The sequence below is a fragment of the Osmerus eperlanus genome, chromosome 11 (assembly GCF_963692335.1).
Source record: "Osmerus eperlanus chromosome 11, fOsmEpe2.1, whole genome shotgun sequence".
In the NCBI taxonomy this organism is placed as follows: Eukaryota; Metazoa; Chordata; class Actinopteri; order Osmeriformes; family Osmeridae; genus Osmerus; species Osmerus eperlanus.
In genome coordinates, this window is record NC_085028.1 from 9,357,296 (window position 1) to 9,374,272 (window position 16,977).

At 43.3% G+C, this 16,977-nt stretch overlaps 2 protein-coding genes across 4 annotated transcripts; one reads left to right on the forward strand and one right to left on the reverse strand.

Moving 5' to 3' along the window:
• Positions 1-8,136: 8,136 nt before the first annotated feature.
• cryba1a (crystallin, beta A1a) lies at positions 8,137-11,627 on the reverse strand. Of its 3 annotated transcripts, none has more exons than XM_062473282.1 (6): positions 11,546-11,627; positions 10,656-10,722; positions 10,114-10,232; positions 9,666-9,807; positions 8,908-9,050; positions 8,137-8,660 (listed from the first exon to the last, which is right to left on the reverse strand). In XM_062473282.1, exons 2-6 carry the CDS (start codon positions 10,692-10,694, stop codon positions 8,513-8,515), a joined length of 591 nt encoding a protein of 196 aa, XP_062329266.1. In that variant the 5' UTR covers positions 10,695-10,722; positions 11,546-11,627; the 3' UTR covers positions 8,137-8,512. The 3 variants fall into 3 exon arrangements, with proteins under 3 accessions (XP_062329266.1, XP_062329267.1, XP_062329268.1); XM_062473283.1 differs by having other exon boundaries at positions 10,656-10,725; positions 11,546-11,615; XM_062473284.1 differs by having other exon boundaries at positions 11,551-11,589.
• Positions 11,628-13,539: 1,912 nt separating this feature from the next.
• crybb1l3 (crystallin, beta B1, like 3) lies at positions 13,540-16,957 on the forward strand. The gene is made up of 6 exons (XM_062473281.1): positions 13,540-13,622; positions 14,531-14,604; positions 14,719-14,837; positions 15,132-15,264; positions 15,469-15,611; positions 15,837-16,957. The coding sequence occupies exons 2-6, from the start codon at positions 14,539-14,541 to the stop codon at positions 16,003-16,005; spliced, it is 630 nt and encodes a 209-aa protein (XP_062329265.1). The 5' UTR covers positions 13,540-13,622; positions 14,531-14,538; the 3' UTR covers positions 16,006-16,957.
• Positions 16,958-16,977: the final 20 nt, after the last annotated feature.

A 16,977-nucleotide genomic window follows, 5' to 3' on the forward strand; every position in this document is an offset into this window, starting at 1 on the left:
TCTGTGAGGCCCTTCTTGTCATCATCATACGGGTAGTTGACAACCAAAGACCCTGTGACAGGAACAAGGACAGGACACGCAAGTGTTGTCAGCTGTGCTGGGATGAGTGTCCATTGTGTACACTGTGAGCTAGCACAGCAAAAAATATTATTGTTACATACTTGAAAAAACTTCCAACTCCCCTAAAGTAGGTCTTAATTAGAGGAATATATATAATATATTTCTGTTTAAAGTGGTTACCAGCTAATATGATGATAAACTGGTAAGCCAGGCCAGATCATCTTGCCACAGAAGCTACATGGGCTACGATGTAAAGGATGGTTGAGCTAAAGGCTAACCTCCATGAAGGTTGGCTGAGAGGACGAACGGGATGCTCCTCAGCCAGTTCATCACAGCGATGGTCTCTGGTTGCCTGGGCTCGGTGATGGTGGCAAACTGGTCTGGAAAGTTGCGGTTCAGGTCAAAATTGTTGCTGTTGTTGCGTCCTCTGTACCCTCTGTCATCCCCTGAGAGAGGAATAGAAGAATGCTGTGACAGTGCTCGGAAAATAAGGTCTCTCTTTAACAATATGCTAGTTCTTTAACAATTAATTTATGCAAAGAGCAGTTTGAACTGTCTGTACAGAGAATTCCAGAGAGACTGCCGATTTTATGTCCGTTTTGAATCCCTCAGATGATGATTTGACCATCTTTGGACCCCACCTACAACTGTATGTAGAAAAAACACTATAAAAGCACACAGGAAAGTAGCGTCAGTAAGTGTCCTCTCCTACCTTCCCTAGCCACTTCATAACCGTCCGGGTTCATCGAAGGCATGATGTGGATGCGTGTGTTCTTGACCAGTTCTGTGACCTCGGGGTCACTGCCATAGTTACGGCACAGATACTCAATGAGGTTGAGGAGCAGCTCACGGCCCACCACTTCGTTGCCATGCATGTTGCCGATGTACTTGAACTCTGGTTTACCTGATGGAGAGGGGGGGGGGGGTAGGAGATAAAGTAATAGCAGTGAAAGGCTATTTGGAGCACTTGCGCTCCATGAACTATTCAGTCCTTATTATTTCATTGCAGTGAATAGTTTAGACCAAAAGGGCGTTGAGTTAACTTGCTAGAAGAGCAGGCAAATGCAGGATTATTGAACTAAAGGAACCAAAGCCGAAAAATTCCTAAAGAAACAGTGATTTTAAGGGCTTCAATTTTAGCTTGCAGCTATTTATCAGTTTAAAGAAAAAATCCATACCTTGCTTGTGGACGCCTGGGTTGTTTGATATCTCCATGACAAAAAGCTCACGGCCCTCCACAGACTTGCCAATGGTGTAGAGGTGAGCGATGGAGGGGAACTCGTTGCTGTACTTCCTCAGGAAAAGCTCCATGTCGCTGTAGCCATGGTGGCGGAAATCCTGGGGCTGGATTGGCTGGTGTTCCGGCTGGGCTGTGGCGCCTGTGGTCTCACTTCCCCCAGAGCCCTCCCTGGACTGGGTGGTGTCATTAGAGGGCTTAAGGGTGGCGGTCGTGTCGGGAGAAGGAGTTGAAATAGGGGTGGTCAGGGCAGGTGTAGAAGGCACAATTATGCCACCTATGGGCGCCTTCACCAATGGTGCCAGGGTGAAGTTGAGCTCCGTGGCCTTGCCCTCAACTACTTGGATACCCGACACTGTCATGCGTGTATACCTGTTGGCAAAGTACGCAAATTGAACTGCTAATTTATAATTTTAAACCCTTTGTATTTCACAAGGAAGTGTTAGGACAGAGTAAAACCAGACAAAAGAAATATATTAATTAGATATACAATACTAAGTGCAAGGTCCATTGAAAGAATTTAAATTAAATCAATGTTCTTCCTCATTCTTTTTTTCTCTCTCACAAAAGTGGTCTGGCGCAGCAGTAACAGGAAATGTACAGATTTCACTTACCCTGGGGCAATGGCAGAGATGTTGTAGGTACCGGGGAGAACGAGGCGGTAGTAGTCACCAAACTGGCCGGTTGTCAAGTTGTGGTTGATGCCTGCCACCATGATACTGACACCAGATAGAGCTGTGCCGTTGGTGGCTTCCCTCACAAACCCCTTTACTCCAATGTGAACCTACAGACAAAGTCCCAATCAGCAATTTAATTTTTTTTCAATTTAAATAAATGTCTCAATCATCAATAAAGAGAATAATATATACACAATCATTGAAGTTCAGGGTCAAACTTCAACGATATGAGAGTAACGGGACATGTTTTTAAGTTTGGGAACTGAACATAATCTCTGCCTGTGGAACGGGTCCTGATGATGTAGACCAGTTCACACACATGACAAGGTCCTACCTTCTCCATGTAGGCCAGGAGAGCCTCTCTGTTGTTGTCCCACTCTTTTCTCAGCTCTGAGGCCATGGGGTATTTACAGCAGCTCAGCTCCATGGTGATCTCCAGACAGTTCCCATGTAAGTAGTTAAAGTCCTGCATCCCCCCTGAAAAGTGCATTACAGTATTTTATAATCAACTAAATGTTTCAGTGTAACAATGCTTTAGTAATATACCAAGAGGCAGAGCCAGCTTTAGGTTGGCGGAGGGAAAGACTAAATGAGCAACTGATGTTGCATTTCAGATATGTTGTTTCTAGGCAGTTCTGTGAGACTGTAGTTGAGAAACGACAGTTATTATTGCACTGTCTATAATTGTTTGTTTTATGATGTGGCTACTGCCTTGATTCTAACCTCAAATACTGTAGAACTAGGCGCACTACTGACTGTCGATCAATTGCTGTGCTTTCCATATGCACTATTTGTACGCTGCTTGGGATAAAACGCATATTCTAAATGAATAAAATGTAATGTAACAAAATACATGAAGTATTTAAGTCAAAAGGAGGCTTTTTTGATAATGTCCCCTCCCTTCCCTTGTCATGAAAACTACAAATAACTGAGATGTAATCTACAGCGTCCTTAAATCCGCCCTTCCGTCCAGTGCTAAAGAGCAGTCGAGAAGTGCAGACAGACGATGTGTCAGATCAGGCTGTGGTCAGCCTTGCACCAAGGCCTTCCGGAAGAATGTGTTTGCTGTGGCAGAGAGCCACCTGCTGCCTGCTCTCTGGGCTCCTTCACCACCACCCACCCCCAGCCAGCTGCCCCCTGGAGGGTTGCCATGGTTGGGCCGCAGGGTGGACGCTGGAACCTCCAACCCACCCACAAAGGCACATAGCTCTCTCTCACACACACACACACACGCAATTTGAGCCAAGTCAGTCAGACGTGTTTCCACAAATCAATGGCACTAACCCGCAGTCTCCTTCTTGCATACATACATTGTGTGCAAAAGCTTGTGCTACAACTAAATAAAAATCCTTGCCAAAATGCCAACCTATATTGGCTGGTATCAACTGGCACCATGGCAAGATGATAAGCAGGTGAGTCACAAAACCATCTGGCGCAAAGACTGCTAATATGTATAACATCTGAAAACAAAATGATGCATCACCCAAATGCAAGGATCCCGATCTAAGACATTTTGCTACAGTGGTGGCGGAGCATTCAGAGCTTCATCCACTGTAATTACTCACCAGGCATTAGCTAAAAAGTAATCTTCATTAAGATTACTTTAATCCAGGGGGTTTAATATATTTAGGCAGCACACACAGAGAGGGAGAAGAGCTACTAGATTGTGGATAGTCAAGCCCACACAAACATAGCAGAATGTCTGCTGAGGACTGAGGTAGTAAGTGATAAACTTGTGTCCTCAAATAGGGACTGAAACACAAATACTTTCTAATAAAAGACTAGAAACATCAGACTTATTCTTTAGTGCTTGACAGGAAATGTCTCTTGATGGTTGCTGAAAACTTCTCTGGCTCCATGTTGTTAGCCAATTGTGTGGATGTTAGTCTTTTTGTGCCAAGCTGCAGGCAGAACAGATTAACAGGGTAGTGCCCTCTAAGCCTTGGTTTGTGTAAGTGTCTGTATTAGTGGGCATCTGTGTATGTGTGCGTGACGTAGCTCTATGTGCTCATAGGATCTCGCTGGGTAAATAAAGTGTACTCTCATTTCACTAAACTGTCTGTGTCTGAACATGCAAAGCAGCTGGGAGGACCAGTATCAAAAAAACTATGTACTACTCTGAAAAACGATTCTATAGGCCTGACTGTGCTTTATTAAGCATTGCCATTTACAAACCCTGTGCTGATGCCAACGTGGAATCTGGCAAACACTTTGGGCGGCGGTCATATGTATTATCTCCAAAAGACATGTCTACTTTGCATAGTGCTTTTGTTGCTGAAGTCAAACTTTTACTACATTTTAAATAAAGGGTTAGGGTTACTGTTTATGTGGGTGATGGAACATTAATAAAGTAAATGATACACACAGATCTATGGCATTGAGCAAATATGCTCCAGACACAGGAGCCCTGGGTCTAAGCAGTCACACCCCTCCACACCCTCTTTCCAGGCAGGATACAGATACACATATCCTGTCCTCTCCAGGCCCACGCAACGCTCGCATAGGTTGAAAATTCAATGTTGAGGTACAGTTCCTGAAGAAGAAAAGAAGCTAGGATTTCACAACAAACACAAAAATGCAGCCACGTAAGCACACACCACATTTGCCTAATCCTTAGACGGTTAGAAACACATTGAGAAAGAGAGAGAAAAGAGAAGGAAAGAGAGTATAGAAAACAGAAGGGAATTAGCGAGAGAACCTTTGTTAGCACTCTGGATGGGAGGCAAGAATGCTAAAACATCTGGGAATGTTACAGCTTCCTCAATTAGCCTAAAGCTTTAAATGTACAGTTTAACAAACCAAAACAAAGCTTCGACTTAACTAACTGACAATAGTTAATAAAATATGGTGGATCACAGCAGTATACAAACCTTATTCAAAAGTACAATGCAGCTCACTTTATCAGGAAGTAGATCCTAAACATATCATGACGACATTCACAGTAGCAGCAATATGCCGTTAGGTTCTTCCAATTATTTTTGTTTGACTATATGTAGGCTATCCTCTCAACAAGCTGAATTTCTTAAATCATATTCCTCGCATGACATTCAGTTCATAAACTGGAGTAACAGATTGACAAGAGTGTCATCCTAATGTCATCCTGGTTACCCTCCTGAGTCTTTAATTAAAGATGCAGTCAGCTAGCTAAGCCTATGTGAAAGCCTGTTTTTTTTCTTCACTTTAAGTGACAGGCTGAATGTTCAGGATGAATGTTCTTGGTAGGGTAGTACATTTGCTCACAGCTTTTCCTCCAAATCCTAGCATCGTCACAAATGGGCTGTGAATAGTTCAACACAGCATTACTCATTATTTGACTCTTCCCCCCCCCCCCCCCCACTGATCTGCCAAACAACTGCACAGTACAGTGTACTGTACCCTAGCCCACTACATTTATAGTATGGTGTGTGTGAGTCAGGTTACTGTGTGATACTCTGTACAACTGTGCCGGGGGGGTGGGAGAAGAGAAGAGACACCGAGTTTGACACAGAGGTGGTGTAGTCTGGCTCGTAACACTCAGAAAACAGTAACCTGAGACCCGAGGGTTTGTGGCTCACCGTCGAAGAGAGAATTGTCTTATTGGGAAAATATACATTCGGTTCAAACTGTCAACCAATATACCAAGAAGAAAGTGGTGGTTATAAAGCCTGTGGAATCAAACACTTGATGTACTACATACTTGATACCGAGGCCTAGAATAGACAAACAAAGCACTAAAATCTGAATATTCACATGCCTCTATGCCAGACATCACTGTGCAGACATTACGTACTGTGAGGATGTTTTCTAATTACAAAAGGTCGCCCCAGAAAATACCCAAAGTGTTGAAAATGTGTGAATGTAGGCCATAATCATGTGAAGTAGGCAAACACAAGGAAGAAATCGGTGTCACGCTAATTAGCCTGTTTCTATGGTAACTTGCAGCCACCCACTACAATCTTGTTGTGTTTTTTTGTAAAAAAAAAAATTGGTTCAATTGTATTGGCAACCAGGAACTCAATCTCCCTTTCCCCTATTTGTGTGATTGTTGTGGAAGAGGTGATGCAGAATAAAGAGTTTCTGCAATTCAAATTCAAATTAGGTTTCTAATCATTCAAATTATTAGGTTTCCCTACCTGGCACGTCATACCACTCCGCCCCGTTGGTGATGCCATCCTTGAACATCTCATTCGGGGTATCGGGGCATTTGGGCACACCCGTACTCATGACTGGGTTGTTCTTGGCGTAGACCCGTGCCAGGTACCTGAAGAGGTTGTCGTCGTCAGAGCGACTATACTGGGCCTGGCTCATGTGGTCGGCTGAGTCATCGAACGGGTAGCTTGCCACCACAGTACCCCCGTGTAGATTCCCAGACAAGACAAACCTGCAGGAATGTTACAAATGCATATTGTCACATGATTCACAGGGAAACACACCATTCAGTCTGTTCGAATCAGAAATATGATCCAGGCACATAGATTAGGTTATAATTACACTCTCACTCATGCGTATGCTAATGCTTAGTACCAGTATCTTAGTCAACAATGTCAAAGGATGGTTTACGGGAGAATCAGTTGGACTATGACTAAGCCCATACTGCTGTTTATTGAAGCCGGGAAAGAAACAGGATTGTTTGTTTTCTTCCAAAGAAGCAATTGTGAGATGCAGTTGGTAGGAGACATTCCAAACTATTGGATAGCAACAAGTCCCCTTTGGAAAGTAAATGGAGATTCATTTGTATACTCTTCACTAAATCCTTTAGATTTATTTGACTGTGAGATAATTATTTTAGACAGACTGTTTGCATACCGCATAACATTAGAAACAAGTAGGGGTGTACAGTTTAGTGTCTAAACTGACCTTCGACAATTAAGCAGTCTGTCTCACTTACTTTTTCTCGAGTATCCACTTTATGACTGCAGTAACTTCTGGTATTTCCTCTTGTTTTACAAGTATTTTCTGAAACTGATCAGGGAAACTTCGGTTAAGGTCATGGTTCTTCGAATTTTGACGACCACCGGCGTCTCCACTACAGTCCCCTTCTTTAGACCTTTCAAACCCGTCAGGGTTCATGCTGGGCATAATGTAGATATCCGTGCTTGTTACCAACTCCGTGAGGCGTTGGTCTTCCCCATACCTTGTCAGGAGGTGTTCCACAAGGTAGACGAGAACCTGCCTTGAGATAGTTTCGTCCCCATGCATGTTCCCCACATACTTGAATTTAGGTTTACCCGGTAGGTCAATGTTCGGGTCCTTTGTAATATGCATCACCCACAGCTCCCTGCCCTCTACGGACTGGCCTATGCTTGACAAGTTGGCAATGTGAGCGTATTTCGAAGCCATATTCGTGAGAAGTTGTGTTAATTCCTCATAATTGTAGTACTTATTGTACGATTCCACCTCCTCTGACGCTTTTGTCGTCCTAACCAGCATCGCTTCTCCAACGTTCAGACATGAGACCATTGGAACAACAACAAAAAGGAGACAGCCGAAAAGTGAGACGTTCAGTTTGAGCGCTGCAAACAGATGCACCCTTCTCAGAGTCGCCATGTTTTCCGTAATTTTACTTAATCACCATTCATTCTAACTTAATTAAAAAAATATTAATGTAATAGTCAATGGCAGCACTAAATTGCTAGCCTTTCGTGTCTCTCCAGCCAGCTAGCCTGCTTTTCTCCATCAACTTCCTGTAATTTTCTATAGGGCGGAGCTTCATTCTGATGTCGCCACAATCGGGGCGGGGCATTGTTAAGGAAGCACAGGAATATCAGCAAAACCTGGTGAGAATATGCGCTTGTGTTGAAAACGTTCAATAATATAAACTGTTTGAAATGGTAAAAAATCTTGCCCTGTTCTAATTCGCATATTTATGATAGCCTAATTGAATGTGTTCAGCTAGCTCCCCAATAAATATTGATCTGCCATGGATTAAACATTTGCACAAATTGTCCCGTACGTGTATCCTAAATAATTGAGACTAGTGCACAGTGCCCATGATGCAGTCGGTAATTAAGATGTTGGTGGGACAGATTCGTGGAACTATAGAGTGCAGTGCCAGTGATGAAGTCGGTGGTACACACACAAAAAATATTCCTGGAATTATGGATAGGGAAAAGTGCCCGGGATGCAGTTGGTAAGATGTTGGTGACACACACAGATTTTCACCCCCAAATCAGACTAATAGAAGACACTTGTAATGCTGTTTATTTGTTGATGTTTCTCGTTTTCTTATTTATTGATCACTTGAGTACAGAGTGTCCCTGTATAAACTCGGGGAGCAATAAGCTGGAGGAAGATCACCGCCACACAGCCACCCAAGACTCTCCGCTGCGTGGTGGGCATATCTGTGATCTTTCTTTCTTTCTCTCGCTCTCTTTGTTTTCTTTGAGCGTTGGAATAAAACAAAAGTGCTGGTAACATCAGCTCTGGGTGGGGGAGGGGGGAGGTCTCAGCCATGGGTCTCTGAGGTCTGACAGGACTGGCCAAGCTTGGGATGATGGGGTGGAAGAGGGAGAGGGGGAGAAAGGGGAGGGGAACTGGGAAGAGGAGGTGGCCTCTCGTCTCACTGCTGGATTCGGCGCAGCGACTGCACCTGGAAGGTCTGAGCATGGGATCCCCACTCTCTGTAGTGTTTGTACTCCCCTCCATGACGGTCACACTCCATGATGTATTGGTAGCCACGGTAACCTGGAAACTGGTAGCACACCCAGCTGGGGAGAAATAGAGAGTGACCAAGAACAATTTAAAGTCACCACACCTCAGCTGTTTTTACTTTTAATTAAATGTACCCCCCCCCCCCAGTTTGTTTTGCTTTCATGTTGGTGGGACAAATGCTCTGTCTTATTGCGTTTTGATTATGATTAATTTACTCAATTTGGTTTCACCATGTAGCTAATTAGAATGAAGCCATTCTAGCAAACAGAAACATAGCAAACAGAGGGTCAGGATGTGACTCACGCTCCACTTTGGACCTGCATGGATCCGATCTCGTTGTTGCCCCAGCCCATGGCCTGCAGAGAGGGGTAGTCATCATTCATCTCCCACTGCCGCCCAATGAAGTTCTCCCTCTCAAAGACAACAATCTTAGACTCCTTGTGGTTCTGTCAAATAAGAGTTGTGGAGGGAAAATGGTCAGTCTCAGTCATTATGCAATCTCTTGAAGTGAAATGCAGTGGTCAATAGCAGTGCATGTGACTGGGAGTAGGATAGATTCTTGAATAATGTTATTTTGTGACCTGGACCTATCACTGTAATAAATTAAAATAGACACTTTAAAGTGAGTCTGTCAAATGTTCCATTAAACTGGATTTTGTAACCAAGAAGATACTGCAATTGTCTGCCTTAGCCTTAATCAATTCCTCATAATCCTGCTCGCTTTCTGTCTGAACAGTAGAAAATAGATCAACACACAATCAGTGTCAGACAAACAGAACAAGAGAGCCTTTCCTTCCTGTCCCCCCTAACCCCATTTATCATAGTTTAAACAGGGAATGCAATGTGGGTATTAATACTTGACCCAGAAAAAGGGAAAAAGTAAACCCTATTTTAAATGCTTGCTTCCTCTCTTGAGGTAATCTCCGATCTTGTATAATTTGATAGGCAAAGCCCTTTTCTTCTTTGTTGCTGTTGCAAATCTAGTTATATTATCTATTTAAGGAACAGGGAGATGGACGATGTTTCCTCAAAGTCCTGACTGGGGATGGCCTCAGACTCACAGCAGAGCAGACGGGGCGGAAGGACATCATCCTCTCGATGTGGTAGGCATTGCTGCCGCTCCAGGACTCCCAGCGAGGGTACTCCCCCCTCTCCAACACAAATTGCTGTCCACAGAAGCTGGAGTGCTCATACCCTGCCCAGCTGCGTACACACACACACATGCAAACACACATGGCACAAACATAAAGATGACCACATACCTCAATTCCAAAATATAAGGAGCTCCATTTTACAGTTTTCTATTAGAGACATAATACTTTATTGATCCTCACGAGGGGAAATTTCGAAATTAAAGGGCCAAATGGATTGTATAATTGGGGATAAATAAATTTGTGGTCATTATAACAATAGCATAATTCAAAAAAAAAATGTTGAAGGTATTTGGGGCATTTTCTTCTTTACATTAGAGTCACTTTGCACTACTTGGGTTTTTGTATGCTAACTTACGCTCCACACTCCACCTTCAGGGAGCGAACATTGTCCATGCCACAGTCCATGATGTTCTGGCAGGATGCAGTGAACTCCATACGCTTTCCCTGGAAGTTCTCCTGGTCATAGACTGTGATCTATAAACGCAGACACACACTGGATTATGTGGGAGACTTGCAGTTCACTCCACCTGAAACCAAACCATCTGGCTCTTGAATCTTTAATGATCTTAGAATCGATTCCATCCATCTGGAAGTCCTATCTCACTCTCACATCACTGTTCCTGTTCAAGGAGGGATGATGCAGTGTTTTCAGAAACAGATGGGTCACACATAAGTTGTTTTAAAGTGTCATGTTTGATGCAGTCAATGGGACAGTTTCAAAAGACCAGACTGCACGTGAAGGAGATTAAATAAAATGCTCCTCATGTATTCCAAGTAGTATCCAGCATTGGGTTGCTCAATTTGCTAAAGTTTACACCTTATAGCAAAAGAAGCATTATTCCTGCAGTAATAGATGTGCTTATATCGGTAACAACCAAATTGTTGCTGCTGACTCACCTTCCATGGTCCCATAGGATTGGGTTTAGTCAAAGCCATTCTGTTGGATATCTCAATATTGGTTGACCTACTGACAGAGACCAGACAGTCACATTTCTGCTTGAGTCTATAGGGTAATAAGAACAGACAATACTAAATTGTCCTAGACCTGTGTTGCACGCTGGCATGCTTCTGTCCATACCGAGATGCTCTAACCCTAACCCAAATTATATAGATGGCCTAGTTATGCCAGAATGCTTGAGTCTGTTGGACAAACCAAAACTAAGTGGTGCCCTATCCTTAACATGATGATGTACCCATGCTAGGTCTGAGAAGATAAAAACATTGAATTCGTTTTTAGTACAGTATGTGGAGTAGGTTGTGGAGTGCCAAATTCCACAAACATTACGGAATGGAAAACAGGAGACTATATCATAACAAAGTACAAATAACCCACTTTTATCTAATAGATTGATAGTTTGTTCGTTTTGGAGACTTGGAGCACACAACTACATTTCTGCGAATAAATTACAGCATGTGATCAGATTGTTTATGAGGTTTTAATTCTAGTTTTTTTGTTTACGTAAAAACACATTGTATAGGGTGTGTCTATGGTATGGTTAATCTTAAGTGTGTATCATATCTGCATTTCATACTAATGTGACGTCAACTGTGCTGGCCATACTGAGTGTAGTTAGACCATACACTATAGGAACAATACCACAAGTCCATCTCTGTTAGATGTGTGTGTGTGTGGGTGTGTGTGTGTGTGTGTATGTGTGTGTGAGTGACACCCCTTTTCTATACATTTTGAGGCTCAGCAGAAACAACAAAAGAAAACCGACACAAAATGTAAATAGACAATGGACAGTAAAAGGCTATAGGCAAAATGGCTGCTACGGAGGGCTTACCTGACCTACCCCAAAAATAGCTGTGCAGCACTCACGGGGGGGGCTCCACAAAAACGATGTCCTGACCCCCCTTAGTAAACGGGCCTATTTATACGCCGCAGTGGTGAATGGCGTCCTAGCCAGGGGTCCAGGGCAGGAGTCAGCACATTGCTGGGCCGCTTATTGTTTGAGATTGAGCCGTTGGGCTTTGGCCCGCCAGTGTTGGACCGGGCCGAGGGCACGGTGCCCAGTGCCGATTATCACGAGCTCCAGCCAGCGCCAGCCCATGACCACCTCTCATGAAGCACAGCATGCTCATCATTACTATACATACATGGGCTGCACCCCACCATGGCCCAGCCCATACGTTTGTAGTTTTGCAAACCCTTCATAGTGCACTTTCTGTACCTGAAGGGAAAATATTCATAATTTATGAATCTTATGGCGCTTATGAAATAAGAAAGTACACACCATGAAAGATTAAAATAATGTAGTGAAAAAACACTGACACTAGGACTATATTTCTGAAACATTTATCTTGAGATGTTGAAGAAAAAAATATATATTTTCAGATACCTAAATGGTTACAATATTGTCTGGTAAATAAAGTGTACTATTGTAGTGATGAAGTTAGGCATTCAGTACTTACTCACTGAGCTCTCCAGAGGCACTTGCAGGGCTTCCCACCTGAGTGATAACCTATGCAAACCCCAACTGACTTCTCTTCCCTTACCCTGCCACATTTACACACACATCTACCTACCAGCTCACACACACACACACACACACACATAAATATATGGTCGCTCATGCATACATACATGGGAGACACACACGCCACCCATTCAGAGCCTGACATGGACCTGCACACACATGCGCACGCACGCACTCATATATACACACTTGTACACATTAAGACCCTTTGTGCACCTATGCTCTGCCCCCTTGTTGCCCCACTCAATGAACTGACATCCTATTACTGAGAAACTGTAACAAAGTATTCATGTATCTGCATATCTCTGATAAAATTGATTCCTACACTGAGATATAGCTAGACTGTGTATGTGTCTTTGTGTGTTGCTGTGTGTATCCGTTTGTGAGTTTGTGTATGTGTGTGTGTATGTGTGTGTCTGTGTGTTCATATCTCAATTGGCACGGCTGCCAAATCAGTGTGAACACGTGTGAGAATTGGTGTATGTGACTGGGTCAAACTATTATCATACTGTCACATGTCATCATGGATCCAGCAGGTTCTGCTTGATACAGAGGAATGCTGTGTGAGTGTGTTTGTGTGTGTGTGGTGTGTACACGTGTGACAGTCAAGGCTACTGGTCCATCAAAACAATAGACCAATGGCACCCACATGCCTGTCCACACAATGAGGTGCTCCTGAGGTCAGCACATTGCTCTGCTTGGTGCTCAAAGGCCAGGATTGTGGAGAGGCAGAGGGAATGAGAGTGAGAGAGAGTGAGAGAGAGAGAGAGAGAGAGAGAGAGAGAGAGAGAGAGAGAGAGAGAGAGAGAGAGAGAGAGAGAGAGAGAGAGAGAGAGAGAGAGAGAGAGAGAGAGAGAGAGAGAGAAAGAAAGAAAAAAAAGAGAAAGCTAGAAAGAAAAAAGTATAAATGGAAAAGGGATAGATGATGAGGGATGAAAAAAATTACCTGAGGTAATTAAATATTGTATGCGCTGAGAAGTGTGCCTGCAATTGTGTCTGCTGTGGTTTAATGTGCAAACATGTCTGTGTGAGTGCCTGCCTGCATGTGACTGTGTGTTTTAGAACCAGTAGCAGTAGGGGCTTTCTGCTGATGATGGTGGCTGTCCCTAGTCCCCACAGTAGCGCTGGACAACAAAACAGGGCGCCTAGTCAGCATGGCACACTGAGAGATAAGCATGACCCTTAACCCCGCCCAAAGCCTCCCTCAAAAAAAGGATCCCTTTCGTCCAATGGCCTGGGCGAATTCTGATGCAACAGACCATAGTGGGATGGGAATGTATATATATATCCCTACTCATGGGGCCCTATTCCAACACTTTACCCAAAGGCCTAAGCTGCGCTTTCCTGTCCATTCCTCCCTTCATAACCTGACTACAGCTTTTAGGTGAGAATTATACTTATCTAGAGCTTGCGGCATAGGTGGGCTTTCCACTGCTTGAACTAAGGACTTTCAATATGGGGGCAAAGGGTGGGTATGCTCTGACCATCTAAACCAAGGAGTGTCAATTGGACTGTGATTTTTTCTACCTAAGTGTGTTAGATCTGTCAAACAAGATACTGACTTCATTACTCTTGAGTATCCTCCTGAGTTGTTACAAGAAGAAAGTAGTTCTTAGACATTCTGTGGTACATTTCAAAAGGATGGCAATCATCATCGAATTATGGCCACCTTAGATTCTGGAATCTCCTGTCAGCTTGGTAATAAAGCTTGACAAGTCTGTTCTCCGCCTATGAAAAATCTTCCATGTTGCATCACTGTGTAACTCTTTCAAAAGAGATTACTTTACAGAAGTTTAGAGATAAGAAGTACAGAAAAACTATTATTCAATAATGAATGTGGTTCATTGTGTTGGAAAGCTTTAACATTAAAGGTGTTGAGTAGTGTTCATGAGAGGGAAATTACATGTATGCTAGTGTAGATTTTAGTGACAACACATTTAAGAGATATTAAATCATTATCTACATATTAATTGACCATAAGGGAACAGTTGCATGCCTGTTCTCATGGCCTTCTTTTATTTTACATCTAAACACTCTAGGACTGTGGAATTGCGCTGTATACGTCTTTTCCAAATGTGTCTACAGTATGTGCAGAAGTGAATGAAAATATTTTAACCTTGCATCTTATTATTGCTCTTTTCTCCCTCTGCTCTCTCTCTCTCTCCTCTTCTCTCTCTCTCTCTCTATCTCTCTCTCTCTCCTCTCTCTCTCTCTCTCTCTCTCTCTCTCTCTCTCTCTCTCTCTCTCTCTCTCTCTCTCTCTCTCTCTCTCTCTCTCTCTCTCTCTCTCTAGACTCTATCATGTCTCACACTGGAGTACAGGGCAGCATTGGCAGCCACCCAGGCATGGGAATGAACAGGCACAAAGTATGTCCTCAATCATTTCAATCAATGACCATTAATATCCACCTTAAATAAACTGCTAGCAGTGGGCAGTACAAAACTGATTTATTGATTACTTTGTCTGGTCCGAATTTCCAGATGTACCTCTTTGAGTTTGAGAACTTCCAGGGCCGTAGAATGGAGCTGAACGGAGAGTGTCGTAACCTGTGTGAGAAGGGTTTCGAAAGGATTGGCTCCATCAGGGTGGAGTGTGGACCGTAAGTCGCTCAAACCAAAACAAATTAAAGTTGCTGAGAAATTTGTACAACATATTAACGCCATGAAACATTATTTGTGACGAGGTGCAATGTTGGTGGAAATAGCATTTTTCAACTTTCATTCCGAAAACATAATATGTATCTCTCGTTTGATATATGTGCTACATTCACAGTGTTGTACTGTATATTGCTGTTAACATCAATTATATTTGACAAAATCACATTCTGTGAATCCAGTTGTGTTTTATAAATGTGTTAAAACATGTTCCCTGCTGTGAATTGTCCTCTACACAGTTGGGTGGGCTATGAGCAGCAGAATATGTCTGGGGAGATGTTCATGATGGAGAAGGGAGAGTACCCTCGCTGGGACACCTGGTCCAACAGCTACAGGTGTGACCGTTTCATGTCGGTCAGGCCTGTCCGTATGGTGAGTAAATGTCAACCGTGTATGTATGAATGGATTTATCTATCAATGGATGGAATAGTTGTATTAATCTTCTTGTCTTTTTAGTCTTTTTTACTTTTTGTGCATCTGACTCCACCCACCCTTCCGTTCATCCATCCATCCATGCATCTCCTTTTCGGGATGTTAGCTGATCTTTTCCTTCTATTTTTTCCTACATACCTATAGGACCCCCAGGACCACAAGATCTGCCTCTTTGAGTGCATGAACTTTGAGGGCCGCAAGATGGAAGTGTGTGACGAGGACATTCCTAGCCTGTGGTCCTACGGCTTCCAGGACCGTGTGGGCAGCATCCAGGTCACTGGTGGAACGTAAGTCCCTTATTGGATTAGTGAGAGGGGGTAATTACATGTCCTGAGACAGATACTGAGACAATGTAAAGGGTTTGGTGTGATTGTGTAGTTACAGTGAGAAAAAACATTATAGTACAAAGAAACTTCAAGCTTCTCACAGGAAAAACAATCAGTTCCATCTAATCATCTCTCTCTCTCTTTCTCTCTCTCTTTCTCTCTCCTTCTCCTTTCTCCCTATTAAAGGTGGGTGGGTTACCAATACCCCGGTTACAGAGGTTTCCAGTACGTGTTTGAGATGGGACCCTTCAAGCACTGGAATGAGTGGGGCGCCCACCATCCCCAGATCCAGTCAATCCGCAGGGTCAGGGACATGCAGACACATCGCAGGGGCTGCTTTGAGATGACCGCCTAGAGAGGGGCACCAGGCAGGCAACCGCCAGCTATAGCTGGTGTATGTTGGGTGGGGCTGGTCCTGGAGCTTACCACCTTTCCCAGCTTCATCAGTAGCCACTTAGCCAGACAATGCTAATGAAATCTCTTGCTCCATCTCTATAACTTTTACTGGTAGAATTAAGTCATGTGCTTATGGGCCTTCATCCACCAACATTGAATACACTACACTGCCTATTGTATGGGCTGCCTTTCCTCAGTGCCTGAATGATACCTGTCAAAGTGATAGCCATGCTGTCCTGAAACCTGATAAACCTAGGGTACAGTTGCATTATGGTATTCATGATAGAGGGGTTTTTCAGCAAACTGGGTAAGAAGGTTTTTATAATAACAAGTAGTTTGTGTTCAATAGTTTGTTTCAATATCTGCAAGCCCTTGATTTTATACATACATTTGCTCATGTGTTTCTTAGCTATATATACATTGATGCCAATAAGCCTTTTCACAACGCTCTCTACTCCTGTGACACATGGCTGATTTTAGAAAGTACAGATACACACTCCATTTGCTGTCTCAGGTAAACCATGGTCAGCTCTTTTGGACAGTCCATATACTGCAGTGACCTGAACTATCCAAAGGAAGTCACTGTTTCCTCATAAATTCACAAGACTGTCCATCTCCACTGCACCTGAAGTTTTTTTTTGCTGACTTCTATCTTCAAAGAAAGGCACATGGCACTAGAACACAGTGGGTTCAATAACTGGGGAAAAGGGCATGGATGGAGAAAAGGCAGCTGTAACTGGGGTTATAGAGACTAGCCCACCTGTTGGTTGACCCCTCCTTATCACAATGATGGGGTTGTTCAGTAGGCTTGTGTTATGAACCTATATCTTTCTCAGGGATGCTGGCATCTGAAGAGCAACTTTCAGATGAAAAAAATAAATTAAAAATCAATAAATATTCAAAACCTCAGATCTGAAAAAATGCCAGTGCC